Below are 23,983 nucleotides of genomic sequence, written 5' to 3' on the forward strand. Positions count from 1 at the left end.
CACAGAACTAAATGTAAGGGCTAAAACTATAAAACTCCTGGAAGAAAGCACAGGTATAAATGCAACAGGACCATGGGTTAGGCAATGAAATATGATACCAAAGCACAGCAATTAAAAAAATAGATGAGGTGCGCCTGGATGGCTCAGTCGGTTGGGTGTCTGACTTCAGCTCAGGTCATGATCTCATAGTGTGTGAGTTCGAGCCCTGGGTTGGGCTCTGTACCGACAGCTCAGAGCCTGGAGCCTGCTTTGGATTCTGTGTCTCCCTCTCTCTCTGCCCCTCCCCTGCTCACACGCTGTCTCTCTCTCTCTCTCTCTCTCTCTCTCTCAAAAATAAATTTAAAAAAAATTTTTAATAAAAAAATTAAAAAGTAGATGAACTAGACTTCATTAAAATTAAAAACTTTTGTGCTTCAAGGATACCATCAGAAAGTGAAAAGTCTGCCCACAGAATAGGAGAAAATTTTTGCAAATCACTTATCTGTTAATGAACTTAGTATCTAGAATATATAAAGAATACAATTTGGTTAAGACAACCCAATTTTAAAATAAAGGATCTGAACAGACATTTCTCCAAAGAAGACTTACAAATGGTGTATGAACACATGAAAAGATGCTCAACATCATTAGCCATCAGGGAAATGCAAACCAAAACAAGAAGATATTACTTCACACCTACTAGGATGACTACAATTAAAAAGACAGACAAGTGTTGGCAAGAATGCGGAGACACTAGAATCCTGATGTATTGCCGGTGGGATCGTAAAAAGGTACAGCCACTCTGGGAACAGTTTGGTAGTTCCTCAAATTTAAACAAACATTTACCACATGACCCAGCAATTCTACTCCTAGGAATATACCCAAGAGAAATGAAAACATACGTCCACACAAAAACATGCATGTGTTTACAGCATCACTAATCATAACAGTTAGAAAGTAGAAATAACCCAAATATCCACTAACTGATGAATGGATAAATACAGTATATCCATACAATGGAGTATCTACTGAGCAATAAAAAAGAATGAAGTGCTAATACATGATACAACATGAACAAACCTTGAAAACATTATGGTAAGACAAAGAAGCCAGTCATAAAAGACCACCTATTTTATGATTCCATTTATATGAAAGGTCCAGAATCAGTAAATCCATAGAGACAGAAAGTAGACCTGTGGTTGCCAGAGGCTAGAGGGAAAAGGGAATGGAGTTACTGCTATTGGCTATGAGATTCCTTTATGGACTGATGAACATGTTCCAAAATTAACAACAGTAATGGATATACAATTCTTTGAATACACTAAAAACCACTGAATTGCAGACTTTAAATGCGTGAATTTTTATGACATAAAAATGGAAGAGTTCACACCAAGAGAAAGAGTTTGGTTTGCCAAGCTCTGATGTGAAAAAATGTGGTTTACCAAGAAGCTCAAATGGCCAGTCCCTATGGTTGGAACGTGGAGAGCAAGGGGATGAGAGATACAAAGCAAAGTTGGATGAGTGGGATCACATAGGCTCCTGGAATGTGTATCAAGAGCAATGCAAAATCTTTAAAAAGTTTGGACACGGGAAGTCTTTAGAAAGATCACTCTGCCTGCTGTGAGAACAATGGATTTAGAGGAACAAAAATAAAGAAGAGCAAACAGAACGATTAGGAGCTACTGCAGTGGCCCAGGTGAGGCACAATGCCAGGAGCTGAGAGTCTCACCTTGGTCAAGTAGTCATGGATATTGAGAGTAGCCAGCTTGGTAAGGTGCCCATTCAGACCCAGGGCCATGAGAAAGCCAGCATATTCATTGGCTAACTCAGCATGCTTAGGCTTATTATAAACAATCCAAGCTGAGTCGATCTGGGAGGCAGGGGCTATCTTCAGGCCAGCAGCCACACCATTGTGGAAGCTGGCCCAGCTTGTCATGTTGGGAGGCACATCGATGTTTCCACTGTTAAGGTCTACTGTTGTGTTCCGAGGAGGGGCCCGTCCTATTCAGGCAAACGAATTTAAAATTGAGAGAGTAATAATTCATAAATCCGTAATTATTCAACTTAGATTTTTGAAAACGAGATTACCTTTTCTACATTTGAAACCCTTAACCCCATAATAGTTGGAATGATATTAGGTTACTGTGAGTACTTAAACTTTTATACATGTACGTCAAACCTGATTCAAGGTGGAAAAATACTACTTGTTTAAAATAATTCATTATCTGAAACTGGACCACTTTTTTACATCATATATAAAAATAGACTCCAAAGGATTAAAGACCTAAATGTAAGAAGTGAAACCAAAAAACTCCTAGAAGAGAACATAGGCAGTAATTTCTTTGATATCAGCCAAAGCAACATTATTCTAACTATGTCACCTAAAGCAAGGGAAACAAAAGCAAAAATAAACTAGTGGGATGACATCAAAATAAAATGCTTTGGTACAGCAAAGGAAACCATCAACAAAACAAAAAGGCAACCTACTGAATGGGAGAAGATATTTGAAAATCATATATCTGATAAGGGGTTAATATTCAACTTCTACAAGTCAACATCAAAAAAAAAATCTAATTAAAAATGGGCAGAGATTCTGAATAGACATCTTTCCAAAGAAGACATACAGATGGCTAACATATATGAGAAGACATTCAACATCACCAATCATCTGGGAAATGCAAATCAAACCCACAGTGAAATATCATTTTACACCTATCAGAATGGTTAGAATCAAAAAGACAAGAATTAACAAATGTTAACAAGGATGTGGAGAAAAAGGAACCCTTGTGCATGGTTAGTGAGAATGTAAATGTGGAAAACACTATGGAAGTTCCTCAAAAATTTAAAAACAGAAATACCATTTAATCCAGTAATTCCACTACTGGGTATTCACTACCCCTCAAAAACAAAAGCATTAATTTGAAAAGATACATTCACCCCTATGCTTACTATAGTATTATGTACAATAGCCAAAATATGAAAGCAGCCCAAGCATCCATCAACAAATGAATAAAGATGTAGCATGGGCACGCACATACACACATACACACACAAAGAGACATGCACACACACACGCACACACGCACACACACATACACACACACACAGAGGAATTTTGCTCAGCCATTAAAAGGTATGAGATCTTGCCGTTTACAACAACATGAATGAACCTAGAAGGTATTACACTAAGTGAAGTAAGTCAAACAGATAAAGGCAAATACTATATATTCTCACTTATATGTGGAATCTAAAAAACAAAAGAAATGAATAAACAAAGAGCAGAATCAGACCTATAAATACAGAGAATAAAGTGATGATTACTAGAAAGGAGGGGAATAGGGCAATGGCCAAAATGGGTGCAGGAGAGTAGGAAGGAGATACAGGCTTCCAGTTATATAATGAGTAAGTCACAGAAATAAAAGGTGCAGCATTGGGAATATAGTCAATGGTATTATAACAACATTCTGTGGTGACAGATGGTACCTATACTTGTGGTGAGGATAACATACAGTTATTGAATCACTACGCTGTACACCTGAAACTAATGTAACATTATGTGTCAACTCTACCCCCCAAAAATAACAATAATTATTTTAAAAACAAAATAATTCATCATCCTTTTGCTAAAATACATAGGCTAGAATCAGATAACTGATGCCAATTTAACTTTAATCAGATCTGATTAGGATACCTACTGCTTTGAAATTTTTCTTTCAAACAGAAAAAAGCTTATTAAAAAAAAAAAAAAAATGAAGAGGCACCTGGGTGGCTTAAGGGTCAGACTCTTGATTTCAGCTCAAGTCAGTCTCATAGTTCGTGAGTTTGAGGCCCACATTGGGCTCCATGCTGACAACACAGATCCAGCTCAGGATTGTCTCCCTCTCCGTCTGCCCCTTCACAACATGCTCACACATACACGTTCTCTTTCTCTCTCTCAAAATAAATAAAGGAAAAAAAAAAAAGTTCTAGGGGGTCCCTGGATGGCTCAGTTGGTTAAGCATCTGACTTCGGATCAGGTCATGATCTTGCAGTTTGTGAGTCAGCCCCGCATCGGGCTCTGTGCTGACAGCTGAGAGCCTCGAGTCTGTTTCGGATTCCGTGTCTCCCTTTCTTTCTCTGCCCCTCCTCCGCTCACTCTCCGTCTCTCTCAAAAATAAACAAACATTAAAAAAAAAAACAGGTCTAAAAAACAATAAAATGGGGCGCCTAGGTGGCTGAGTCAGTTAAGAATCCATATGACTTTGGCTCAGGTCATGATCTCACAGTTCGTGAGTTTGGGCCCTGCGTCTGGCTCTGTGCTGACAGCTCAGAGCCTGGAGCCTGCTTCAGATTCTTTGTCTCCTCTCTCTACCTCTTCCGGGCTTGCACTCTGTCTCTCTCTCTCTCAAAAAGTAAACATTAAAAGAAATTTATAAAATTAAAAATTAAAAAATAAAATGGAGACTAACAGTAAGATGAATAATAAACTCTAACCTGTGATTGATGACACTGATATTAATTCTAAATATGCATCCTACATTTTTCTCTGGACGTTAAAGAAAAATAGATTCTAAAAAGAGATAAGGAGCTTTAAAAAGAGACAAGAACCTTTAAAATTTGCTCTCTTATCAATACATGTTTATATCTCTATAAGTATCTAATTTTGCAATTGTTAAAGATACCAAATTGCAATCAGATAGTACAATAAAAAGTATAATTTTATAGACTCAAGTTACCCAGTGAACCATAAAGAGTATTTGCTGAATTAAATTTTATGGTCAATATGTTTAAGAACAATGTAAATTATAGGGCGCCTGGGTGGCTCAGTTGGTTAAGCATCCAACTTCAGCTCAGGTCATGATCTTGCAGTTTGTGAGTTTGAGCTGCAAGGGCTCTGTGCTGACAGCTCAGAGCCTGGAGCCTGCTTCCGATTCTGTGTCTCCCTCTCTCTACACCTCCCCTGCTCACCCTCTGCCTCTCTCTCAAAAATAAATAAACATTAAAACAAATAAATTTTAAAAAGTGTTCATGATTCTATGCTCTCTTAGAATTCCTTGAGTCTTTTGGTTTTGATTTACACTGTGTACTGGCAAATACAAATTCTTTTTATATCTTTAATGTTCTGTATTAATTAAGTCACGCCATGGATGAATGTTTATTCCAAATATTGCACAAAATTGCACAGTTCACTACACGTTTGAAAATATGGTTTTAAAGGAGTTCTGAAGTTATGTAAAATAAATTTCAAATAGATGCATAATGTCTTAATTGGAGTTGGTATACATATACATACACACAAAGTAAAATATGTTTGTTTTACTTTGTGTACCTAAGAGCTAACTCAAATGCTGGTGCATGACAGCACCACACAGGGTGACAAGTTCATGAAGTATACTTTTACTTTCTCAAAAGGCAGAAAGATTAATAATGAAAAAACTCACTTTCTAAGACAATTCATCATATGTATAAGACAGAGTATTTACACACGAGAAAATGACAGGCAAAGGCTAAAACAAATTTTCTTCAATAAGAATAACAACACACAAAAGTACAAATAGGGTGTAACAGTGTGAGTTAAAGAACTATTTATTCTAAGAAAGTATCTTTTCCTAAATTAACTATTATTAAAACAAGATAATAGGTTTTTTGGGGGGGAAGAGCTTGCCAAAATGGCTAAATAAGTTTGGATGAATGTCAGAACATGCAAATTTGAATATACAAATTTAATTAAATGTATTCAGAAAACAAAAAAGAGGATTCATGTATTTATATTGTAACACCCACCCAAGCATCACTGCCCAGATTTAATACATTTTAACATTTGCCAACCTTGCATGAGATTATTTTCTTTTTAACCCAAATTCTTTATATGAAAACCTTCAAACAGTTGAAAGACTAATAGAATGAGCACCTATATACCCTGTTCTCTAAGATTCAGTAATTAGTCAAATTTTGCCATTCTGCTTCATCTCTAAGAGGGAGAACAATTCAAATACTGAAGGTAATTCTGCTTGCTGTATCTCTAAATAAGATTAGGGCTCCAGAACAGATATAATAAGATGAAAATGTGTTCTTCTCTCATTTTCCGTATGCTACTAAATGTGTAAGATCTCCACATATCTAAGTGGGACCCTGGATTTTATTAAATTGTGCAACTTAAAACACCGTGGAATTATATTTCCATATGTTATATATATTACTGGATGTATAATATATATATTTTGTAGAGGTCTCATGAAACCACACATATTATAGTTCAGGAATTTTCAATGATAATTTCAATGTACACAACCGGCACCTTGAGAACATATTCAAACTAGCATTAGGTGAGCATGCACTATAAAACCCACTGTAACCCATAATATTGAGAAATGAACACACTTCCATCTCACAGAAATAAAGATCCACACAACCAATCAGAAAGGTAATTTAACAATATGTTATATCAAAGCCTTAAAATCTTGCTGTCCTAGGAATTCCACTTTTAAAGCAATTAAACTAAATGACTACACCCTCCTGACAACATGTTTATAATAGCAAAAAAATGATAACTTCCAACAAAACCAGGTTGTTTACATAAACTATATTCCATTAAATAAAATACTCTGGAGCAAACAAAAACTCAAGTTGTTGATTAAAAACGTGTATACAAATACCTACCTACCTACACATATACACAATATAATTGTACACCTATGTATGGTAGGTATGAAAGGATTCTCCCTCTACAGTAAATTTTAAAACAATTTCTAAAACAGATTCAAATTTGCTGATAATTAAGCACATATAAAATTATAAAATAGAAAAAACTGAGAACCATATATACCAAAATGTTAACACCAGTGAACCCTACCAAGTGAGACTACTGTACTTCAGCATTTACATATTCTACTTTAAGATTATTTAAAGTTCAATAACCTCACCATTATCAGTATCTTTCTAAACTTTCCCAAGTGCCTTTTTATATCATGAAATGGTTTCATTAAAAGCAAAACTTAGTAACAGGCTCCATGCTACGTCCCTCAATGTTTACTGTGCTTTGCTATTTGAGCTTTGACAACCACTAGAGTAGCTATTAATAATATATGAAATCACTGGGGATAGAAAGAACACTTCTTTGGTTTTAACTAAAACAATTCAACAACGCCACTAAAAATAATACTTAATCATTTTCCTTTCTTGCTGAGCACAGAATTTAACATACCAGTCAAATTCAATTTAGGAATAGGCAGTGGTTCCGTTGGAACAGGATGGTATGAAAACAAGGTAAACATTCCTCGTCCTACGGGAAGGGCCATAGTTCGCTGACACAACTGGAGCAATCTATAATTAAAATCAAAACCAACATGTGAAAAACCTTTAAGCAAAAAGAAACTGGAATGTAATCTGTAGGAAAGTATTCCAAAAGAAGAAGTGCTGGTAAGATGAAATCACATTAAAGTAAATCCAAACAAAGATGTGATCCAAACGTGGTTATTCTCATTTTAATACTCTGTTCCCCTTAGAAATTCTAAGAGAGAGATACATTTCCTTTCTTTTCATATTTGCTTTGAGTGAAAACCAGATGGGCTACAAATCAAGCCAACCCTCCCTGGACATCCACAAAGAGAAATGTAAAATTCCACTCTGATGCTAACCTGCTCAAAGGAAAATGTTGTATGTTTTGGGTTTCCTCGTTTTGTTATTTTCAGACTAACTGCATCCACTACATCTCTGGGATCCTCCTCCCATCCTTTCTGCCACCAAAGCCTGAGTAGTGCTACCTCTGTGGCCTGTACACAGGAAAGGAAAGAAACTCCCTATATTGGAAGCCAGTGGATTTCATAGTGTCTCCAGGGAAAAAATAATTAGTTTCACTTACACGATGGCCAAGATTTATAGGATTAATAGCATTATAAATCAGTTATATTCAAGGTTACAATGGCTTCAGTGGGCTCTAGTTTGAAACTAATACACCACTCTTGTTTCTATATTAAATCCTGTTCCATGTAGCCCCTTAAAAAGAAAAATCAAACAGAAATTGTGGAAGTAGGGGCATTTATAATCAGGAAACAAACACTTAACACAAGTTATATCTGAAGACACAAAAAAATCCCTTCAGAGGCTTTTTCTCTGCAGACAAAGCTATTCATAAGCACGTTCTCTAACTGTATACACATACAGCTTTTCTAATTTTTTGGTGAGGAAAATTTGCTATCCTAAGATTCTTTAGGAACAATGCCCCACGTTAATTTAGAATCAGAAAAATTCAAGGCAATCCCATAGAATGTTTTTAGCAGAAACCTTAAATATAATCCACAAAACTGTGATAACGGAAACAATACTGTAATCCTTTCTATTTAAGATGTCACTGATTATAAGACGCATCACTATTTCATGAGGCACTAAAAAAATATTGCCAATTAAACTATAATACCTATTGACTGAAAAACATATTCTGATTTCAGAGATATTAAAAGGTAAAAAAAAAAAAAAAAAAAACTAGCATCGTATCAATGAACTCAGTTAATAATCATGGCTAACTGCATTCAGCTTTACTACATACTGGACAGTGTTCTAACCACTATGTAGAAATAACTCACTGTACACACAGAGCAACCTTGTGATGTACAAATGCTACAATTATGCCTATTCTTATAGTTGAGGCAACAAGAAGTTAAGTAATTCATCCAAAGATACCCAGCGGATAGTGGCCAACCTAGGCTTTCACAAAACTTCTCTGTCACTCAATCTCCTCTATTACCTAGGTATATATGGAGAGGAAAGTGTGAGAGGAAGATTATGACTAATTCAGATCTTCAGCACCCTGAGGCTAAGTGTGGATGGTCCTTCCCCTTAAAGCAGTACCACAGTAAGCAAAGTTAAGGAGAACCAGAAAATCATAGTGGAAAAATTACAGAGGATAGATACAAGGCAGGTTAACAGGACAGGAAAGAATTCTAAAATATAAGTGGAATTGTCCCAAGGCAACAACCCTGAAATGTCACAGAATGGGTACTACTGAGTCTTACAATTACCAACAGAAATAATGTATGTTAGAGAATGGCAGCAGAGAAGTTTCAGAGAGTATTACTGATCAGATCAGGAAAAAAACTTACTGGTATAAGTTTAAACTACACTAAAAACTTTATATTAAGCAAAATGGTCTTAGAGTCACCTTTTCTAAATAGCACATAGCTATATTTCAAGAGGAGGGTCACTTATGTCATCAGATACTCTTACGTTTCAAATACTTTGAAAAAAATGTTATGGTTTACCAAGTTTGAACAAAAACTTAAAATACATGGTACTTTTAACTCCGAAGTATCTTTTTAGGGTTTTAAAGCACAAAAAAACATTGACAAGAGGGGCGCCTGGGTGGTTTAGTCCATTAAGTGTCTGACTCTTGATCTCAGCTCAGGTCATGATTTCATGATTCGTGGGATTCAGCCCCGCGTCATGCTCTGCTCTGACAGTGCAACCCCTGCTTGGGATTCTCTCTCTGCCTCTCCCCCATATGCCCACTTTCTCTCTCTCTCTCTCAAAATAAATACATAAACGTTAAAAAAAAAAAAAAAAAAAAAAACACCGACAAGTGATAATGACATGTTTCCTTTACCTGTTTTCTTTTTCCTCAATAAACTCATGGTCACTGAGTTCTGGATACTGTACTACATTGACACGGACAGGATGCGCACTTTGAAGAAGTCTTCGCACGTCCTGCACCCTTAAATCTTCACTCCATATTAATGACATAACTTCCTGATTCATGTCATTCATGCCATCATCTTCCTCCTCAGTTTCTGTTCCTGAAGGAACATCTGATGAGAGCACCTGAGTAACAGACTTGGTTGTAATAATTTAAAAACCAACCACCATGCACTCACTGAACACAAAGATATATAGGATGATGCATTATGACTCTATCAGTACAGAGAACAAAGCTGGTTTGGGTACCCAGTGTATACTGGGACTTAAATCTAGAAGTCTTTTTTAAAAGTACAATCATATTGCTCACTTGGGAAAATTCTTTATTGAGCGAAGGGAAAAAACATTAGATTTAGGACAATAGTCAGCTGACTCCATTAGAGAAACATTCTAAATAAATAATAAAACTATAACTATATCCTAAATGTTCTAAAAAGGAAACAAATTACTAGAAGTGGAATATGAAACCCACTCACTATTACTGAAGAACCCAGGCTAACTTAAATAATATCTTTGATTAATATAAGCAGAAGAAAACAACCTGGAAGGGTATATACCAAAGACTGGAGGAAGTTAACAGTACTTTCTTACTTTAGTACTTTAAAATGGATCATAATTGATTTTCACTTTTTTATAAGGATGTTTCTTAATTGGATTTCTTAATCAGACTGCAGCAAAACAAGCGAGAAGGGTTAATCCCTTGATTATCATTCTTTCTCAGAAGCTCAGCATGTGCTTTCATATGAGCCTTCCCCATCCAAATAATTCAATCACACTTCAACCTAGATATGAATAGCATGAAATCTTCTCATTTTCTCTCAAGGATTTTATACTCCTTTAACAAAAAATTAATTCAATTTAAAATGCTAATGTTTTATGACATTTAATGGGGAAGCAACATTAGCTAGAAAAAAATAATAGATATGATTAACCAATCCTTCTTACTTAGTTCATAAATATTCATTATGGTTCCTATGGAATATCTAATTTTGAAAAAAACTATATTCTAATGGGTGAGTTTGCTATAAAGTATAGACCCAAATAGCCAATGCACTGAAAATAGAAGAGTTATAAAAGGTAGCCTCAAATAACTGAACAAATTGAATTTAGACAGAATTACTTAAAATCACACCTAAATACAAATCAAAGATTATCAATATCATTTGGTTTTAGTGCTAATGATGTTAAACTGCTCTCATAATAGTAACAAAACAAGTCTAAATACTAAAATTTATCTTGGTAAAGAAAAGGATCATCATATTATTAGCAAAAAAAAAATGGTTTTCTGTTTAGAACAAGACAAACAGTAATTCAACTAAGAGCTGTTATACAAGTATAGATAAAAAGCAAGATATGCTGGGCCAACGCTGCTGGAGATGGGATCCACGGCAACAGCTTCTGTCACAGACCCAGCAGGCAAATTGTGATACAGACTCGGAAGGTCTGAAGAAGCATTAATAGCCTAAGACCTAATGTGGATTATAAATAGTTACATTTTGATTAATATGTTCAAAAGCTAGTAAGTGATGAGGCAAATGTGTGCTATTCTCTTAGGGATATAAACAAAGTTGAAGAGTCACCTGGAGTGGAAAAACCATCCCAGAATCCTCTCTGATCCTCAGGGTAATGCAATACTACCATTTTTTTTTTAAGCTAAATAGAGTTCTAAAAGAAGTACCAGAAATTCCATTTTTAAGTTTTAAAAGAGACTGATTTTAAAAGAGAGATCATTGGAGAGTAATGATGTATTTGATTTTCTATTGGTAGTCTTCTCAGAACCCATTCTTTATAAAAGCAGACTGGGGGGGTGGGTGCCTGGGTGGCTCAGCTGGTTAAGCATCCAACTCGGTTTTGGCTCAGGTCATGATCTCACAGTTAAGTTGGTGAGTTTGAGCCCCACGTTGGGATCCACACTAACAGCACGGAGCCTGCTTAGGATTCTTTGTCTGTCCCGCTCTCTCTGCCCCTCCCCCATGTGCAGGCACACGTGCGCACACTTTCTCTCTAAAAATAAATAAATAAACTTTTAAAAAATGAAGTAAAAGCGTAGGAATGCAAACTGGTGCTGCCACTCTGGAAAACAGTATGGCCGTTCCTCAAAAAATTAAAAATAGAACTACCCTATGACCCAGCAACTGAACTAACCAGATTTTCATCCAAGGGATACAGGTATGCTGTTTCAAAGGAGTACATGCACCCCAATGTTTACAGCAGCGCTATCAACAATAGCCAAAGTATGGAAAGAGCCCAATGTCCACTGATGGATGAATGGATAAAGAAGATGTGATACACACACACACACACACACACACAAATGGAGTATTACACGGCAATCAAAAAGAATGAAATCTTGCCATTTGCAACTACATGGATGGAACTAGAGGGTATTATGCTAAGCGAAATTAGAGAAAGACAAATGTCATATGACTTCACTCATATGAGGACTTTAAGGCACAGAACAGATGAACATAAGGGAAGGGAAGCAAAAATAATATTGAAACAGGTAGGCGGACAAAACATAAGAGACTCTTAAATATGGAGAACAAAGAGGGTTGCTGGAGGGGTTGTGGGAGGGGGGATGGGCTAAATGGATAAGGGTCATTAAGGAATCTACTCCTGAAATCACTGTTGCACCATATGCTGACTTGGATGTAAGTTAAAAAAATAAAAATAATAATAGTAATAATAATAATAATAATAATAATAATAATAAAAAGAGTAAAAGCAGATTGGAAGACTGACAAAGGAAAGAAATTCAGGAGGGATAATCTAAGACATCTTCTAAACAACTTTAGTGTCTCTTATCCCAGCTCCCAAAGAACTTTTTCCTGCGACTTCAGTTTTATGTGATTAAACAGATGTATTTACATCTATTTCAAAGGTTAAAATCGAGAAATTCACATCAAAAAAAGTAGGAAAGAGAAAATAGTTACATATTCAAAATGAGGCTATTAACTACGAAAGTAGTTACTTACCAATTTCGCTACCAACAAGTAGAGAAAGAGTCATGGTACTGGATGTACACACTCAGCACTTGTCCTAACTCAAAGCAAAGTCTAGGCAAAACAGAGCCTTCACAAAATCTCTGTTCCCATGTCAATTCATAAATAAGAGTATCTGCCCAATTATAAACCCCATGGCATAAAACATAAAAGACAAACTGATATATACACTTGGAAAAAGACTTAAGAGAAAAATGAAGATTTCTACTTCGATTTTGAGACTAAACCTGAACTTTGAACTTTCAGTGTTAATATACTCACAGATTTCCCTTTGGGCAAGTTTCCTTCACAGGCCTGTTTGGACAGATCCTGCCGTCCGATCAGGAGACAGACAGCTTCTGGCCAGTCTGAAGCAGGTTGTTCACGACAGTGGTAAATTGCATCTCTGATGGGAAGAGCAATTCCAAAGGGAAGAGTTTCCAAGTCTCTTAAAGTGAAACCTTGTGATGAAAGGAAAGGAGAACATTTTTCATTCAGACCTGCTATTGTCCCAATTATCCTCTGTCTGAAATTAATCAATATCTATCCTGACAAATAAAAAGAGAAATCGATTTCATTCACCTTACTACCAGACTAATGTCTTAACATCAGGGATTAGTATAAAAGGTCTCTTTAAAAGAACTAAAAACCTTCAGAAAAAGAGAAACAACCCAACAGGAAAGACAGGAAGGACAAAAAGACATTTCCCAAAAAAGAAACACAAATGGTCAATAAACATATGAAACGATGGTTTATTTCCTGAGTGATCAGGAAAGTTCAAATTAAAAACTACTAAATATATAATTTCATTCATTTGACAGACAAATATTAAAGTAAATCAACACCAAGTGTTGGCAACTATGTAGAAAAATAGTAATTCCCATCCACAGTTGGTAGTGGTACAATCACTTTGGAAAACACGCAGCATGTACACATAGGTCCACCCCTTATGGTCCATTAACAGCCATACAGAAATTTGTGTACATGTGCACCAGGACACAAGTATTAACATACTGATTAGCAATGCTATTGGCTATGACAAAAAAAGGGTAGGGAGGAAACAGCCCAACTGCTATCATCAATAGAATAAACTGGAATATATTAAAACCATAGAGTAGTGAAAATGAATGATCTACTGCTACATGAGTTAATACAGATGAATTGAGTGAAAAAAATAATTTATATCTACATTCATTTATATGAAGTTCAAAGACCTACAACACTAAGCAACAGATAAAGATGATAAAACTATGGGGGCACCTGGGTGGCTCAGTTGGTTAATGATCCAACTTCGGCTCAGGTCATGATCTCACAGTTTGTGAGTTCGAGCCCCATATCCGGCTCTGTGCTGAAGGCTCAGAGCCTAGAGCCTGCTTCAGATTCTGTGTCTCCCTCTCTCTCTGCCCTTCCCCTGCTCATGCTCTCTCTCTCCCTCTCTCTTAAAAATAAATAAACACTTGAAAAAAAAAAGATGATAAAACTATGAAAGTAATGAGGGAACGGGGCGCCTGGTGGCTCAGTTAAGCGAACAACTGGCTTGGGTCATGATCTCGCGGTTCGTGGGTTCGAGCCCCACATCAGGCTTGTGCTGACAGCTCAGGGCCTGGGGCCTGCTTCAGTTGCTGTGTCTCCCTCTCTGCCCCTCCCTTGCTCTCTCTCTCTCTCTCTGAAAAATAAGCATTTAAAAAAAGAAAAAAGAAAAAAGAATGAGGGAAGGTAATAAAAAACCTTGGTAGGGCCGTGGTTACCTGCAGCAGTAGGCTGTGTGAGAGGAAGATATCACACGGAATGGACATGCAAGGGCCTTCTAGTACACTAGCAATGTTCTACTTATAATGGTAGGTGACCTCTAAACATACACATTTTATGCATTCTTTTATATTATACCATACTTCATACATAAAATTTTCAAGACCTTAGGTAAATTAAAATTTATTTTTCCTATAACGAATTTCTCAATTTTATACTATTATATATTATTTATTAATATTGGAAGTTGATTAATTATTGAGGTAAAAATGTTCCCTCCTACGAGAATAACACTTTTATTAAATATCATATGATATACAAATGGACCGAACTAACTCATCTAATATTTTTCAGCACAGGTATCTTATCTGTAATACTATACAATAATATTGTAATTTTCATGAGAGCATATTTAAAACAACAGTGAAAAACTAAGTCGTTTAGAATACTCTTTAAATAAGAACTCAGACATCCTGTAATATTCATTACACCATTATTTTATAACAGACTATAACATTGTCATTTTTTATATCTTCATATCCATAATTTAAAATTTTTAGTTCTTGGGGCGCCTGGGTGGCGCAGTCGGTTAAGCGCCCGACTTCAGCCAGGTCACGATCTCGCGGTCCGTGAGTTCGAGCCCCGCGTCGGGCTCTGGGCTGATGGCTCGGAGCCTGGAGCCTGTTTCCGATTCTGTGTCTCCCTCTCTCTCTGCCCCTCCCCCGTTCATGCTCTGTCTCTCTCTGTCCCAAAAATAAAATTAAAAATGTTGAAAAAAAAAAATTTTTTTTAATTTTTAGTTCTTTATTTTCAAAAAAAAAAAAAAAAGGTCTTTAGTATTTTACTCCATTTAAATCCTAAGAGCACTGGCTTTGAGAAAAGAGAACAGGGAACTCCTTTCCTCCCTTTCCCTCTTTCCAGCTATATCCTCATCTTGGAGCCTAAACCACTAGCCTATATTCTTCAATATAGTGTTTGTACAATTACTTTACAATTAGCCAGAAATACTTTCTGATATCTGAGTATTACAACGGCTTCAAGTCTGTACGTGTAGTGATTACAGTTCTCCATTCTAAGGCCAGTCCACATAGCTACAGCTTTAACTGGCCTAAGGTGAAGCAAATAAACATTTCTGACCCATCAAGAGAGAAAAGCTGGTATACTAGGTATTATAATACGGAAGGTATGACATGGTCAGGGAAAGGAAGTGAGGCTTAGTGCCATAACACTGGTCCTGCAGGATCCTTTCATAGAACGAGAGTCCCTCTCTTCTCCTGCTTCCCAGTTCTAGCTCGCTGTGAAGAAGCACGGCCTACTGAACAAGGAGGTGTCCAGGGAAAGCAGGGGGTTCTCACCAGTATCTCAAAGACACATAAAAAGTAACAAAGACTACCTTACCTACATCAGTCATCCAGACGACTAATCGTTCAGCTAGACTAGAAACTGATGTAGAATGCCTGAAACTAAACCTGTAAGAGAATAAAACACAAAAATATTAAAAAGAATAGTAAGATGCAATAATGTTTTATATTAATATAAAAGCATTATCTGAATAAAAATCACCTGTTTTCTTCTTGTTCTGCTTGTGACTTCTGGGGGGCTAAAAGGCAATGAAAAGGAAATTTTATTTTGATAGCTATCCTGATAAAGAGAACATATAACAGAAGACACTTGGAAATGAAAATTCAAACAACTCCTAAAAAAAAAGTAAGCAGTCCTCTGGCAGGCTGGAAAGTATAATAATTTCCCTGAGGCCAAAATAGTCCTTTTTTGATAGCCATCTGCACACCAGGAATCTGTGTTCTCACCAGAAAATGACCGCGCTGGCACTCTGATCTTGGGTTTCATTACCTCCAGAACTGTGAGAAATAGTTTGTTGTTTAAGCCACTTAATTTATGGTACATTTAGTACAGAGGCTCACACCAACTAAAACAGAACCTGAATAGAGAAACTTATAAAAATAACTGACTTAAACTCAATTATGTCAATAATTTCATTAAATGTAAATTAATACTCTGTGGTAGGCCAAATAATAGTCCTCAGAGATGTCTATGCCTGGTTCCTGGAATCTTTGAATATGTTACCATACTTTGCAAAGGGGATACTGAAGACAGTAAGATTAAGATTATGGACAAAAAATAAAATTAAAATAAAATAAAATACGTCCTTTTTACATACATTGAAAAAATGTAAAATTTGTTAGATCTGAAGTACTCCTGGTCTCTGAAAATTAGCTATAAACCACAGACAAGAACAGTGCAAAAGGCCACCACTAAAATGAGGCAAGACATGGCCTCTAGAACACTTAGGAAATCTTTAATTTTTTAATCTCAATTCTGATATTAACATTTGTAAAACTGTGTTTTGGGGGAAAAAAATTCATTTTGGGAAGTCTAACATTACACTGACTTACCTATAGTTATCCTGGATAAATACTGTGAAGATTCATCAGAAACAGAGCTCTCATTACCAAGTATGTAGAGTGCAATACTCTGCATAAGGAGAAAATTTACATGATTTTTCAAACGAATGATGTATAATTACACAGAGGAAAATTCACCTATTTTAGGTGTACAGCTTTGAGTGTTGACAACATACAATAATACAATCACTACTACAATCATGATGTGGAACACTTCTATCACACCAAAAAGCTCCCTGCACCCTTTGTAATCAATCTACTCCTCCTACACCCAGCACAGGAAACAACTCCTGTTTTCTTTCCCTATGGTTTTGCCTATTCAACAATATCACATAAATGGAATCTTAGATTATATAAGCTTCTGTGTCCTACTTCTTCAACTTAGCATCCCTCTGAGATTCATTCACATTACTGCGTGCGTCTGTAGTTGGTTTCTTTTTATTGCTAAGTAGTATTCCATTACACAGATGTACCAAACTTTCTCCATTCATAAACTGACAAACACTTGGGTTGTTTCTGGTTAGGTGAACCCTAACCCACACCCTTCACTTTGGCCTTCAAAGTTCTCATTTGAGTATTTGCTACTACCAATATCTGCACCTGCACTAAGCTTTTTTTTCTTTTCAAAGAAAGCAGCACAATTCCATTAAAATTTTACTATAATGCAGGAGAATCTTAAAAACCCTATATTCTAAACCAATACAAGCACTGCAAATGACATAGTCCTGAACCTAACTGACATCATATCTCACAACGAAAAGTTGTAATACAAGTATCTACAAGTTGACTAACATAATTTAAGTTGGAGGCTGACCAACTTGATATATTCTTATTTCTCTGGCTCCCCTTTGTGGCTAGCTACACATCAAGTCTCCCCCCATCCAGCAGAGTTGGACAGTACCAACATATTTGGTGGTATCACTTAAATGTTTCCACATAAGCATCAAGGATGTAAAAGTTCTGGAATTAACCTGCTCTTAATATTTTAGAAGGTTTTTTTTCATGTATGTATTTTGAGAGGAGGGGGAGGCGAGAGGGAGAGAGGGAGAGAATTCCAAATAGGCCATGCTGTCAGCATGGACTCCAATGTGGAGTTCGATCTTATGAACCATGAGATCATGACCTGAGCTGAAATCAAGAGTCAGACGCTTTATGTATTGAACCACCCTGGCGCCCCTAAACCTGCTCTTAATATTTTATAAATATATTTAATGCCACTGAATTAATTGTACACTTAAGAATAGTTAAAATATTATAAATACATATAAATACATATATAAATATGTATATTTGACTACCATTTTTTTTTTAAAAAAGCAAAATTACTCTCCTGCATGTCTGTTTCAGAGTCATGGGGGCTCTGAAGCCTTTCTCAACATGAAGAAAAGCAAGATGTGGAATAAAAGAAAAGACGAGCAGGGTACATAGACATTTATAGTGCAGTGATATCTGTGGAGGAAACAAAAGCATGAAATTCTCCAATAAGCCTGGGAAGGCCCCGTCTCTGGAAAGGTCCACAAAGGACCCAGGCTGCTCCAGCGAGAAGGGGATGGGAACGTGAAGGAACTCACCTTTACCAAAGTCCTTTGTTTGTATCTGAAGGTTTGAACTCAGACATGAACTAACTGAATAAGGGATGCTGGATGGGAGGTGGGCAGGGGAGTGAGTTAAATGGGTGATGGGTATTACGGAGGGCACTTGTTACGATGAGCACTGGGTGTTGTATGTAAGTGTTAAATCATTGAATTCTACTCCTGAAACCAGTATTATACTGTATGTTAACTAGAATTTAAATAAAAACTTGATACATACATGCATATAATAAAACAATTCTGAAAAAGAATAATAATGAAAGGAGGAATCACACAAAGCAATTTTAAGACTTACTATACAGCTACGGTAACCAAGACAGTGTGGACAGAAACACAGATCAACAAACTACAACAGACAACCCAGAAACAGACCCACAAAAATGCGGCAAACTAATTTTTGATAAAAGTGCTAAAGCAATACAGAAAGGACAGTCTTCTCAACAAATGGTGTTAAAAATAACTGGACATCCAAATGGAATAAAAACCTCAACCTAAATCTCACATCTTATTAAAAAAAAATTATCAGAATGGATTCTAGATCTAAGTGTAAAGCATAAAACTATAAAACTTCTGGGAGAAATTAATTGTGAACTGAAGTTAAACAATGAAATCTTAGACACCAAAAGTACTATCCATAAAAGAAAAACTGGGTAAACTGGATGCAACAAAATTAAACATTTTGCTCTGCAAAAGAAACATTAAGAAAATGATGAGACAGGACAGCTGCAAACCAGACAACATTTACAATCCATATAGCTGACAAAACCTCCCATCTAGAACTCTCAAAACATCATTAGCCATCAGGGAAATACAAATTAAAACTACAATGAGATACTCCTACACATCTGTCAGAATGGCAAAAATTAAAAATCATGACCGGGGCGCCTGGGCAGCTCAGTCAGTTAAGCATCCAACTCTGGATTTCAACTCAGGTCATGATCTCATCGTTCGTGAGTTCGAGCCCCACATCAGCATCTGCACCAACAGTGTGGAGCCTGTTTGGGATTCCCTTTCTCTCTCTCTCTTTCTCTGCCCCTTCCCTGTTCGCATGCATGCTCACGCTCACAATTTCTCAAAAAAAAATGCACAAACTCAAAAAAAACTAAAATAAAATAAATAAAAATCATGACCATACCAATCACTGACATGTAGAGAAAATGAAACCCTCACAATTGATGGTGAGAATGGAAAATGGTACAGCTGCTCTGAAAACTACTATATGATCATTGATCTCACCCCTGGGTATCTATCCTTAAGAAATGAAAATTTATGTTCACACTAAAACCTAAACATGAATGTTTACTGAAGCTGTATTCATAACTGCCAAAGACTGGAACCAACTCAAATATCTTCAACGGGTCAATGGGTAACCCATGTGAAACATTCACACAATGGACTAGTACTTAGCAATTAAATGCAATGAACTGCTGACACTGGCAACACCTTGGATGAATCTCAAAAGCATGTGGGAATTTTGCAGGGTGATGAAACTATTCTGTGTCCTAATTATGGTGGTGATTACATGAATCTATACATTTGCTGAAGTTCACAGAAATGTACACAAAATGAAAAAGTTAAATTTTTTGTGTAATTTTAAAAATTAAGTTTAAAAAAAAAAATAAACAAGTTAGGCAATACATACCAAGACTACAAGTCTACTTCTTTCACAGATTCCGGGGAGGTAAGGATAGGGCGGCATTCCTTCACCCTTCAGACAAGAACTCACCCACTGATAAATGCTTGGTGGCTCAGAAGTAAAAAATGATGGATGATGCATAAATCCTGTTTGACCTTTAGAATTAAACAAATGTTTATAAAGACACAAGACTACATGAAGACAATACCATTTTATTCTACAGGGAAACTGATCAACAGAATCTATCATTTGGAAACAATCAGAATAACGTTTTCCCATATTCTCCAAAATGCTTCATGTTTTCTGCCACAGTAAATAACGGACTATATTATAATATGTAGAATCTAAATGACTACTATATTATCCCATCCCGCATTGAAATTTAGCAAATCCTTGTACTCAAGGCATATAAAGAATCTAACTAAAATTTCTGCCCTAATCCTTATGGTGAGAAAACAAGAGATACCGAGGAGTCCACTCTAACAAGTGGGCCCCAATCTTGAGTCTCTATAACTCAAGGTTTAGGATAAAAGAGCGGTAATGGAAATGTTCTATACTTACACTATCCAATATGGCAGCCACTAGTCTGATGTAGCTACTGAAATGTGGCTAGCGCAACTGAGGAACTGAGTTTTCAGTATGAATTAATTTAAATAACATGGTTGGTGGCTACTAATTGGACAGATCTAGGGCAAAGCCTCCTTAGCACTTAGGGATGGGTAAAATTTTTCCCACACATGAAAATTAATGTTATCTCTTACTACCAGTCAGAGATCAAACAGTACAAACTGAAACCTACTTAGTGGAAAGATACCACCTCTGACTTAAGAGACTAATGGTAAAAAATATATCTTCGGCTATTCCCCCAGAAAGATACAAGCAAAGTCACTCACTGTTTAGAAAAACTTTAATGGCACAAACACTTACCTTGATCAATTGTGCACACTTGTCCAGTAGTTCTGACAAGTGTTGGGTAATCTCTATAGTAATGATCTACATAAGGCTCCAATTTTAAATCCCTAAAATAACACCATATAAAAAAGAAATCACAAGAAAGGTATTAAAGTATTTTCCCCCATAGAGTTAGGATTCACCAGTTCAACCTTTCAGTTTAAAAACTTATGACAAAGAAGATCATCAAATCTAGAGTCTTTTTATTCTATTTCTGGAACTGAAAGTGTCCAGTATGACATATGCAACCCAAACTCCTTTTGCTAGATACATTTTATGGGGGTAAAACTAGTTTCTCCTCTATTACTCATTAGTTTTGTAATCTTCGGCAAGTTATCTCTATGAACCTCAGTATTTTCTTCTAGAAAGTAGGGAAATTCCCACTCGGAAGTTTTAAAGATCAAATAATATATATATGTAAAAAACACCTTTTTTAAAATGTAAGACACTATAAAACATTATTTATTTCAGAAAGTCATGATTATGGTTTGGAAATCATTTCATTACAAAAAGAATTTCCCATGACAGTAATGATTTGTCATAAGAGAAAGCGACCATCAATTAAAACTGCCACGTCTCAGAAAACAATCTCGGAATCTTGAGGAAGATCAGAGAAATTAGAAAATGTACTATAATCTTAACTCAGAAGTTGACATTTCAATTAAAATTCAACTTTCTATATCACCAAGGGTTACAAAGGCTGAAACAACACCTAAATGTGACCTTTAGAATCCAGTGCCAAAAACAATCTTATCATGGATACACTACAAGAGTCTCAAAGACAGGGATGATGACAGACTGAGACAACAAAAACACAGCAAAAAGAGCCCACACCAGCAAACAACATTCATATTCTTAGAGACAATTCTGGACAAGTTTCCTTATCAAATCATAACACCTACAATTTACATATGTTAACTACGATCGTGTTAACTGTATCTCCAATTTGATTGTCGGTATTATTACAAAACAGCCAGGTGTTATTATAGAACTTCCACCACAGTGTAGCCAGTCATCTTGTCAAAATGAAGAGCGGAGCACATCACATCTGCTGTTTAACATAACTTTTGTGACCTCCCACTAATCTTAGGACAAAGACGAGGAACCCCATTAACAGCCCACAAGGTTTTTTCACAGCCAGTACCTTCAAACATTTCTGTGGTCTATAGAAAAAGCTCTGGTTTCCCAAAAAGGTAGACTTCAGAAATTTATTTTCAAGGTTCCTCTATGATATTCATGGCTGAGATCATATCCTCTAAGGACCTCTTGGCATTTTCTAAGCTACAAACAATATTTACCTTGCCAACTGAACAAGAAGGCCAACAAGTGAACGGATTCCTTCTCCCATTAGAGTATTCAACTTCAGCTCCTCATAAACAAGGTGAAGAACAAAAAAAATCGCAGGTATATGAGTAAACAGAAGTGTAGAGGAATCCAGAATGAGATTCTGTGAAAAATCTTCATCCTTCATCTGTGAAACTTCCAAAGGATTCAAACATAAAGATCTATTCAAAAGATGAGACTCAACATTCTGGTGGTAGTCTGAATTCAGTAAATACTCCCAGTCCTGAGAAAAATGAAGAAGATGTTAATTTTTTAAATAACACCTCCTCGTAAGGCCATCATTAAAACAATTCAAGTTCTATTTTTACACTAAGTTGAAAAAAAACTCAGAATACTTAAAAATTAGGATCCACATCAAAATAAGCTAAGCAACTTCCAGATGTCAGTAACAGACATTAAGACAAGCCACTTCAAAACCCATTTGAAAAAATTTAGTCGTGCCCTTTGAGGAAAGGGACTATGGAGGAAGAATCCCACTACTTATATAGAGACTGACAAAGACCAGGTGATTAGGTGATTTCCTATGAAGCAAAAAGTAAAGGATGAAAGGCAGGAAGTGCAGACAGGCAAGTTTAGTGACCACTACACTTATCTGTGTTTTGAGGGGAGAAGTCTACTTACATCCAGTTAGTGTATTTTTCTATGTTTATAAAATGCTGGGGCTAGCATTACAACCTAATAAACTTAATCTTATATTCAGACTGATTGTGCTACATTTTCCAAGTACTGAGTCTGTTTTGGTTTCTACTTTGATTTATTGTATTGCATTGACAGAATATAGTTTATGCTATTTTCAGGTCTTAGAATTTCCTGATGCTTTTCCAAGGCTTAATACAGTGTGTTATTCTAATTTAAAAACTCTTGAACCAGGGTACCTGGGTGGTTTAGTCATCAAGCATCTGACTTCAGCTCAAGTCATGATCTCAACAGTTCACGAGTTTAAGCCCCACATCAGGTGAGCTCAAGTCCCACTGTGGGTGAGTACAAGCCCTGCTTTGCGTAAAAGCACAAGCCCCAGATGAGCCCCACTTCCCTCTCTCTCTCTCTGCCCCTCACACACTTGTACCCTCTCTCAAAAAACAAAACTAAACACTTGGGCCAGATAGAGAAAGAACAAACCATAAAAGTAAAACATGGAGGGGTGCCTAGGTGGCTCAGTTAAGCGTCTGACTTCGGCTCAGTTCATGATCTTGCGGCTTGCGGTTCGAGCCCCACATCAGGCTCTGTGCTGACAGCTTGGAGCCTGGAGCCTGCTTTGGATTCTGCATCTCCCTCTCTCTCTCTCTGCACCCCCCCAACTCAAGCTCTTTCAAAAATAAACAAACATTAAAGAAAAAACTTTTTTTTTAAAGTAAAAAAATTGATAAAATGAGTAACTAAAATTTTTTTTAAATCTGCTCATCCAAAGACATTATTAAGCCACAAATTCAGAGAAAATATTCCCCAAACGTACACAACAAATAACTCATATCCAGAATATATAAAGAACTTCTATAACTCAATAAATATTTTTAAAAATCCAATTAAAAATATATAATAGATTTGAGCAGAAACTTGGCAAAGAGATGTGTTGGTCACTAAGAAGCACATAAAGAAGGGGCGCCTGGGAGGCTCAGTCAGTTGAGCGTCCGACTTCGGCTCAGGTCATGATTTCGCAGTCTA

The 23,983-nt window shown here is 36.3% G+C and overlaps 1 protein-coding gene across 5 annotated transcripts in view; it reads right to left on the reverse strand.

Annotated features, from left to right (window-relative positions):
• The window catches only part of ANAPC1 (anaphase promoting complex subunit 1), a 97,649-nt gene that overhangs the window by 37,881 nt on the left and 35,785 nt on the right, over positions 1-23,983 (reverse strand). For all 5 annotated transcript variants that reach the window (XM_025927120.2, XM_086700560.1, XM_086700562.1 and 2 more), the window contains 10 exons: positions 22,276-22,544; positions 20,954-21,045; positions 20,033-20,181; positions 16,790-16,868; positions 15,939-15,975; positions 15,774-15,844; positions 12,909-13,087; positions 9,557-9,771; positions 7,163-7,281; positions 1,709-1,980 (listed from right to left, as the gene is read on the reverse strand). In XM_025927120.2, the coding sequence (XP_025782905.1) occupies positions 1,709-1,980; positions 7,163-7,281; positions 9,557-9,771; positions 12,909-13,087; positions 15,774-15,844; positions 15,939-15,975; positions 16,790-16,868; positions 20,033-20,181; positions 20,954-21,045; positions 22,276-22,544 (1,482 nt within the window). The remainder of the gene's footprint in view (positions 1-1,708; positions 1,981-7,162; positions 7,282-9,556; positions 9,772-12,908; positions 13,088-15,773; positions 15,845-15,938; positions 15,976-16,789; positions 16,869-20,032; positions 20,182-20,953; positions 21,046-22,275; positions 22,545-23,983) is intronic.

The sequence above is a fragment of the Puma concolor genome, chromosome A3, assembly GCF_028749965.1.
Source record: "Puma concolor isolate L17-30 chromosome A3, mPumCon1.1.hap2, whole genome shotgun sequence".
Lineage (NCBI taxonomy): Eukaryota > Metazoa > Chordata > Mammalia > Carnivora > Felidae > Puma > Puma concolor.